Here is a 9008-nt window from a genome sequence, read left to right as displayed (position 1 = left end):
TGAAGATAACAACAGCAAAAAACCCAGCAACATAATGATAGAATTTAACAAAATAGCAAGGCAGCTTACTCTCTCTCTCTCTCTCTCTCTCTCTCTCTCTCTCTCTCTCTCTCATGAGACTCAGATAGTGATCCATGCATGTGATGATTAAGTATAATTATATTGTAAGGAACGATATGAATATAAAAGAAAGAAGTAAGAATTTACATGGATATGATACGAGTATTTCAACATAGAATATAGTTCGATATATCTTTAGTTTTCCTGGCATTTTAACGATTTTGATATTTTACAAATTCTCTCTCTCTCTCTCTCTCTCTCTCTCTCTCTCTCTCTCTCTCTCTCTCTCTCTCTCTCTCTCTCTCTACCAAATGCAAACAGTGTTCACAAAACTAATTCCATCCTTTTAACTATTAATTTTCAGATTCACAAACAAATGATGTGCATGTTTGGTATATTCGTTCTGCAATCATCCTGTTTTTTAGTTTTAAAGGATTTTGATATTATTGATGGTTGTGATGTTTACAGTTATGATAATGGATTTTTAATCCTTTTCGAAAGTTACGTTTCCTTTATTGTTGCTAAACTGGTTTTAGAAGATATGGGATATTTTTATCAAACGATGAATGCGTGGTAAGTAGAATGTTTGAATGTGAAAAACCTCAAAATCATCCCTACCAGGTGAATTCAACCAGAGAATATTTTGTCGCAAACAAATAATAGTATATTCCTACATTTGGAAATGCTTCATATTGATCAAATCAAGTTAATGATATATGTAAATAACAATGAACACTTTCATTATTCGGATGATGTATGAAAAAGGCATAAATTATGTCATTAAGATGTTTTAACCATAGGCGTCGGAACCATAAGGATACATTTTTTTTGCTTGTTAAGATTCCTGGTACTAATCACTTGTAATGCAAATATAAAAGGTGACTGGTTTTCTTTTGTGTGACACTATTTGAAAAATTGCAAAAAAGTAACTCAATGTTTTTTGCAAAGTTAGATCTAACCATAATGCACATTGCATCAAGGAGGGGCTAGTCCAACACCTCCCCCACTATTTTCTCTCAGCAAACATAATTTTTCTTAAAGAAATTACAAGGAAGCTTCCGGTAGAATGTAAGGAATTGAAATGAATATAAGGAAAAATTAATAATTACCGGATTAGGAATTTCATGATCTTGTGAAAATATGTTTTTGTAGGTAAGATTTTTTTGAGTTATTAATATACAACACCCCCCCCCCTCACCCCCCTCCCACACGGATTAAGGATTTCAGGATTTTGGGAAATAACATTTTTTCAGCTTGTCAAGATTTCAGATGATAAGTCCCCCCCCCCCCCTCCCGATAAATTGTCTTTATTTTATTTTGAAACGGGATCGGGATTACAATTATATATAATAAATCACGGGATAGTCCCAAAATGTAGTGGCGGAGTCTGACTTATTGAGAGATACACAGCATAATATATGGTACGACTTTACTGATTACATTCGATCCCTGTAGATTTTAAGCTCCTCCCAACATTTCAAAGCTTTAATAGACGAATGCATTTAGATGCATAAAATGTTTTACGGACCGTTGTGGCGAGCGCAGCTCAGCAAAAGTTACACACAACATGTTACCTTGTCAATTAAGTGATATTTTGACAATTATCAACTAACATCAAAGAATTTTTGAGAGATTGAGAGAGAGAGAGAGAGAGAGAGAGAGAAAGAGAGAGAGAGAGAGAGAGTTATGTATTTATAATTTTAAAAAAAATGTCATAACACATATACTAGGCTGTATCTTCCCCCCTAACACGGTCCCTGTTTGTTGACCAGTGTGTTTTCCCATTTTAAAACTTAATGGGGTGACAATATGCAATATCTACAGAGTTTTTTTCCTCATTATTCTTTTCAGATTTTGTTCAAAATAATCAGGCTGTAACTTTTATAACAATAATATATATTTTTAATTTCCTCCCCAAGTTTACTGTACTTGCATGCAAAGTTAGCTTAAACAGGCTGGGCGGACTCCGAAAACACCGTCATGTATTGCGATTTTTTCAACTTCCATTTTGTAGCATATGTTAATTGGCCAGAGAGTGAAAATGCATTGAATTTCAAAGTACGGGTATATTATTTTTTACTTTTACAGTCTTTGGAAATAAACTAAATGTATTGTTAATAAAAAATGCATGTAACGTGTATATTGAAATAATACTGAATATAAGAAAGATTGGCCATTAAAAGCCTCTTTGTACCAAAAGTTTTTTGGGTCTTGGGCTAGGATATGAATAGTTTGAGATTCTTCCAACTTCCCGCTCCTTTTTAAGGATTAGGAAATGTTTTTCAAACATCAAAGACATTTCGAATTCAAAATGAAATTTAACATGCATAAATATTAGACCCTCTGGCAGATCAATCTAAAGACTATGGTGTTCATGTGGCTGTCAAGACCTGTGGGCCTTTTGTTTGTTAAGTACTACATGTAGGTTTGTTGATGGTAGATAGGCAGCAATTTGAAATTTGCCTCTTATTAAAGCCATTTTTATTGAAGAGAAGTGAGCTATGCACCTCACATTTGTAACATTTTATTTGATATATACTTAAATGTTTTAATTGTTATAATATTTAACATTTAACAGATGGTTTAATTTCTTTTTTGTAGATAAAATGATCAAGAGCAACCATGTATAATGAGTAAATATAGCTAGCATGGATGATGAATTTCCCATTGGGCTTTTAGCATTTGATTCAGATTTTGAATATTCAGAGTTTTGTTCTTTCTGTGCAGATTTTTCTCTAGATGTGTTGGAGCTTTTTATTAATGGAAAAATTTTCTTTGCTTTTTCTCTGCAGCTGAATTGAATGCATGTATATATTTTTGTAATTTAATGGGATTTCATTTCTCAAAGTATGTACTTATTTAAATCCACATTATAGGAGGACACAATAAGAAAAAGGTATTGTCATCTTGTATAAGTTGATGTCATGCAAAATCGCTAATTTTATGGGTCTGTGATGTTTAAGCTAATTCTACATTCAAAATCTTAAATCTATTTATAGACTGCCAAATGAAACACTACATATTGCTACATATATGTAGAATAGGAACATTTTTGACTGCATTTGACAATGGATACATTTCAAAATTTAGTGGAAAGTCCTTAGATGAAATTGCCTGTGAAGGTAAATATTTTTATTGCAAGTAAACTTGTAATAGGCAATTAAATTAAAAGATAATAGTCAGATAAGAAAATTAGTTGGCTAATATAACAAAGAAATGTTATTTTTAAAATTAAAAGTCGCAGATAAGAAAATGAGTTGACTAATAAGATCAAAAACTGTCATTTAAAAATACCTTTAGCCTAGTGTCTGTATTTTGTTGATATTATTAACATAACTCCATTTGTTTCTTTTAATTGTAGACATATATTCAAATGATGATCATGATGATGATGATGTTGGAAAAGAACGAGCCAGAAAAAAGAAAACTGGACCTAAGCCTTCAAAACTCCCAACAGGTAAAAGCACAAGAGTCCTTTTTCAAAGCATATGTCAATACAAACACAATGAATTTGAAGATCCTACATTTTCAAAGTATGATTTTTGTGATATGAATGGAATGTTTAGAACTGTAGTTTCATTCAAGAACTGTGGTTTTATTCATTGTCATTGGCATCAGTTTTTGTAGAATATTGTAAAACAAAGCTTCAAGAACACTTAAATTAAAGGTAGTCTGCATGTGTGTCTATAATTGAGAAATATCTGATAATTTGTTGTAAGGTGCCTATGTGTGTATACTAGAAAACACTGAGGCAGTGTCTGCGTATCTATATTTGGAAACGCTGATAATGCATAGTGAGGTATATATGTGTGTTTATATTGGGGAAACACCCATAATGCATAGTAAGGTATCTATGTTTATATTCAACTGGGGGAAACAAACATAATGCATCGTGAAGTATATATGTCTATATTAGGGAAACACCCACAATGAGGTATGCGTGTGTCTTTATTGGAGAAATATCCATAATACATACATGTAGTTAGGTATATGTGTGTTAATTTAAGGGAAATACTAATAATGCATAGTGAGGTATATGTGTGATTATATTGGGGAAACACCCATAATGCATAGTGAGGTATATGTGTTTTTATTGGGGAAACACCCAAAATGCATAGTGAGGTATATATGTGTGTTTATATTGGGGAAGCGCCTATAATACACACTGAGATATATGTCTGTCTATATTAGGGAAACATCCATAATGCATAGTGAGGTATATGTGTATCAATATTAGGGAAACACTGAGAATGCATATTGAGGTATATGTGTGTCTATTTTGAGGAATTATTCATAATGCATAGTGAGGTATATGTGTATTTATTTTTAAGAAAAACTAATAATGCTTAGTGGAGTATCAGTTTATTTTGAATAGAAAACAATTATATTTCGTAGCTGTATGTTGTAGACATAGATGTGAGTGATGAACATGATGGCAATGATGATGATAATGATGAAGATGGGGATGATCATGTTGGAAAAGAACGAGCTAGAAAATAGAAAACTGGTCCTAAGCCTTCAAAACTCCCAACAGGTAAAAGCACAAGTGTCCTTTTTCAGAGCATATGTCAATATAAACACCATGAATTTAAAGATTCTAATGCTGATTTTTTTTTTACATTTTCCAAGTATAACTCTTATGATATGACTTGAATATTTAGAACTGTAGTTTCATTCAAGAACTGTGGTTTTATTCATTTTCATTGGCATCTAATTTGTAGAGAATCAAAAAAAAACCCCACAGTTTCAAGAACACTTAAATTTAAGGTAGTCTACATCTGTGTCTATAACGAGAAATCACTGATAATTTGTAGGAATGTATGTGTGAATACTAGAAAAAACTGATGCAGTGTCTGCGTATCTATATTTGGAAACACTGATAATGCATAGTGAGGTATATGTGTGTTTATATTTGGAAACACCCTGTCCCATAATGCATAGTGAGGTATATGTTTGTCTATATTGGGGAAACATCCATAGTGCATAGTGAGGTATGTGTGTGTTTATATTGGAGAGACATCCATAATGCGTAGTGAGGTATAGGTGTGTTTAAATTGGGGAAACACTCATAATGCATAGTGAGGTATATATATGTCTATATTGGGGAAACATCCATAATGCATAGTGAGGTATATGTGTGTATATAATGGGGAAACACTGATAATGCATAGTGAGGTATATGTGTCTCCATTTGGGAAATTCCCACATAGCATAGTGAGGTATATGTGTGTGTATATTGGGGAAACACCACTAATGCATAGTGAGGTATATATGTCTATATTGGGGAAACATCCATAATGCATAGTGAGGTATACGTGTATGTGTGTATATATTTGGGAAACACTGATAATGCATAGTGAGGTAAATGTGTCTCTATTTGGGAAATTCCCTTAATACATAGTGAGGTATATGTGTGTCTATATTTGGGAAACACCCATAATGCATATTGAGGTATATGTGTTTTTATTAAAGAATCGCTGAAAGTGCTAATTTGGGTATCAGTAGATGTTTTTAATTTGAGAAACACTTTTAAATTGAGATACATGTAAATTCATATATATTGGATTTATTTATGAACTTTTTCACAAGTACCTCACTATTCATTTTTAACTTATACCCTATACTCATTTGTTTTTTAACTGTTGAATGAATAAATGAATTCAAAAATGATTTTGCATTTCATTAAAGGTAAAACTGTATGTCGAGAGGAAGAGGAAGCAAATTCAATAAAGAAGCCTTGCAAGAATTGTGGGAACATTTTTTTAGGACTTTTTGCAATTGGTTTTTGTTTGTCGTCATGTGTTGTTAATTTTGTGCTGACAATTAAATAATTAGGGCCCCGCAAGGATTTGCGGGTGCCCTATAGTAATCACTCTGTCCGTCCGTCCTTCTGTCCGTCCGTCTGTCACTCTTCCGTCCACAAATTTCCTGTTTTTTTCTAATAACTTTTTTTATGGTTGCCCAATCAAGTTCAAATTTGGTATGGTAGTTCAGTAGGCAGAAATACATATTTTGATGCTAAGTTTGGTTCTCTATGTCTTCTGGTTTGGAGCTGGGGTGGTGGGGTAGATTGTTAACTATGCAAAAGAATGAATGGGCAAAGAGAGATAACTGCTTAGAATGAATGAGCAAAGAGAGATAACTGCTGAGAATGTTACCATTGTATACATGGAAGGCTGTGCAATATTTGTCCTTTGGGATTAATTAACCTTCCACAGGAAGAAAATCCTAAGCTTTATCTTTATCTGTCACAATGAGATTAATTACTGCACTGCCTGTGTCTGCAAATGAACTTTGTTTTGAAGTTAAGGTCAATTTTGAATGATGTGTAGTATTGTGTACATTCTTTGAAATATGGATTTAAAATATAATATTCATATTTTATTTTGTTTAAAATACCGTACACAATGATTTATAATAATTTTATTGAATTCTAAAATCAAGATACAGATTAAGATATCCGTTTTCACTATTTTATTTTTTAATTATTTATTTCATTTTTTTCTGCATTAATGCTGTTAATTTTAACAGGTAATCAGATAATAAACCCATTCTGTCATTTCTGAAAAACCACTAAGGCTCAAGAAAAAAACACTTTAATTGTTGAATGAAAATCATATCCAACTACAAATCACGAGATCCTATATATTCCAGTTCTTTACATCTTCTGCAGGGCATTTATTTTTCATCATTGTTAATATAAAGAGGATGGAATTCAAAGTTTTTTCACTTCTCTATATTAATTGTCATAGCGGGGCCCTTCCTGACTGGTCAGTTTTCTAGTTTTAATTTCTTTCAAACTACATGGCCTAATTTTTCCAAATTCTTTCGATATGATGTATGATTTGGGTAAGGGGGACATAAATGGTAATTTCATTTCTCTTCCACACTGTGTCCTTGGTCAGCAGGGCCAAAATGCTAAAAAGAAATTCAGTTGTAAATTTTATATTAGTTTTTTTACTCCAGAATGTAGTTTAATTACATGCATATATGATATTCCTTTATTGAGGTCTGTGTCTGGGCTAGTTACTCAGGTGACCGTTAATGCCTGTTGGCCTGTTTGGTTTAAAAACAGTTCAATTTTATACACGAAGAAGTGATTTTGTGTTAGAACTTGAAAAATCACCTTGCTTTTTTAGTGTGTAAACATCACTGTTCAAATTTATTGAAATTTTCAAAAAATTGATTGTCTTTAAACTGGGAATTAATTCCTTTGAAAGATTGTTTATTCATTTAACAAAGCTGTATTTTACTTATTGATAAGTGAAAATACATTGGATAATTTTCTTTTCTTTGCACGTATGTATTTTTTCTAAATAACGACAAAGTAATTTCAATGAATTAATAAAGATTTAAAAAAATCGGGAATTAATTCCTTTGAAATATTGTTTATTCATTTAACAAAGCTGTATTTTACTTATTAATAAGTGAAAATATATTGGATGATTTTTTTTTCGTTGCACGTATGTATTTTGTTTATAATGACAAAGTCATTTTAATGAATTAATAAAGATAAAAAAAAAAAGAAGAAAGAATTGTTATACTTGCTTCACGACAATTTTTTGACCTTATACTTTTTGCAAGAATTTACAGGGTAAAAAGATTTACTCTTGTCTATCAAAAAGTCCATCAGTCCTGGTTGTTTATTTTACATTTTAAGGAGTTTGTGTTTAGATCTCTAGAATCATTTCTTTTAATTCGCAGATATGTTTAGTTATTGGGAAGTTAAAATGCATATTCACATGAAATTCTGATTCTGTTATATTTTGAATAATGCACTTTTAATCTAAAAAGAATGACCAGTATTGCAGAAATTAGAGAAAGAGTTCATTAAAGCAACTCTTATGATTATCATATTCCAATTGAGATTTTCCTGAACCGTAGTAATGAAAAAGGACATGTCTACATTTTCAGTTTGACAGGAAATCCTCCATTTATCATCTGGTTGTGTCTCTTTAAAAATATGTACTATTTAGGCTCGCTGGTCAATAAATTACATGTAAACATCTTGCAGTATATATTTACATTCTCCAGTGTCTTTGCCTATTATAACATTACGTATCGAATTTATACTATATAACCCATATAACTTCCAAGACACCAAATTGAGGCGCCATTGCTAATTTATATTCACAAATTTAATCGTACAATGGCTAAAAATTGTATAAATATAAGCAATAATGATTCATTCTTTGAATATTATGAAGTGATAATTTCAGTCGGGGCGTGATCGAATTCATCATAAAGCCCTTCGGGCATTATTGGATTTGATCACGCCCCGACCGAAATTATTACCTCATAATATTCAAAGAATGATCCCTTATTCATTAAATAAATGAAGTAGGATTAATCAAGTCGTTAAAAACTTAAACTGTTTATTAGCATACATATGATTTCTGTAAGAGATTGAGATTATACATAAACAACCCCAACCCCCCCCCCCCCCCCATATTTACATTTTTGGATATTACATTTTGTGTTGATCTCGATGCAAAATATAATAACGCAAAATCTTATGATAGAAAGTGGACTAACTATAGCTTAATTTATAATTTGTAAATATAACATTATAATGTTACAGCTAATGTTGATCATAGATACCAAAGGAGATATCAACAGCGAATGTGTCACTCTTGGTCTTAGTGAATGCATACTGATCTAGATTGAATCCATCTTTATACTGTATACTCATTTTGAATATATTTTAGGGAATAAAATAACATTTACTGTAGGATGAAAACGTTTCAGGTCTTGAATTTACTCCATATCAGTGTAACTTTTATTGTACGATGATCTTTAAATCATAACTGACATGTTCTCAAAATTAACCTTGGTATTGCCCGATTCATCATGATATTTGCAAAAAAAAAACCCAACGATTTATTTGCTGTGCATGTTACATCGCAATTTTGACATGCCATCAAAATAGCTTTTGCATGCCATTTTCA

The 9008-nt window shown here is 31.6% G+C and overlaps 1 protein-coding gene across 1 annotated transcript; it reads left to right on the top strand.

Moving 5' to 3' along the window:
* Positions 1 to 1399: 1399 nt before the first annotated feature.
* On the top strand, positions 1400 to 5886 carry LOC128162629 (uncharacterized). The gene is made up of 5 exons (XM_052825870.1): positions 1400 to 1481; positions 3060 to 3182; positions 3422 to 3517; positions 4469 to 4594; positions 5749 to 5886. The coding sequence occupies exons 2-4, from the start codon at positions 3068 to 3070 to the stop codon at positions 4558 to 4560; spliced, it is 303 nt and encodes a 100-aa protein (XP_052681830.1). The 5' UTR covers positions 1400 to 1481; positions 3060 to 3067; the 3' UTR covers positions 4561 to 4594; positions 5749 to 5886.
* The last annotated feature ends 3122 nt before the right edge of the window (positions 5887 to 9008 follow it).

The sequence above is a fragment of the Crassostrea angulata genome, chromosome 9 (genome assembly GCF_025612915.1).
Source record: "Crassostrea angulata isolate pt1a10 chromosome 9, ASM2561291v2, whole genome shotgun sequence".
Taxonomy (NCBI): Eukaryota; Metazoa; Mollusca; class Bivalvia; order Ostreida; family Ostreidae; genus Magallana; species Magallana angulata.
This window is presented reverse-complemented; position numbering and strand designations above follow the sequence as displayed.

Excerpts from the sequence above, each read along its gene's own strand:
- LOC128162629 (XM_052825870.1), top strand. The coding sequence starts at position 3,068 with ATGAAACACTACATATTGCTACATATATGTAGAATAGGAACATTTTTG. Across the intron at positions 3,183-3,421 it reads AGATGAAATTGCCTGTGAAG|ACATATATTCAAATGATGAT; the intron begins GTAAATATTTTT and ends TTTTAATTGTAG. Across the intron at positions 3,518-4,468 it reads GCCTTCAAAACTCCCAACAG|ACATAGATGTGAGTGATGAA; the intron begins GTAAAAGCACAA and ends TGTATGTTGTAG.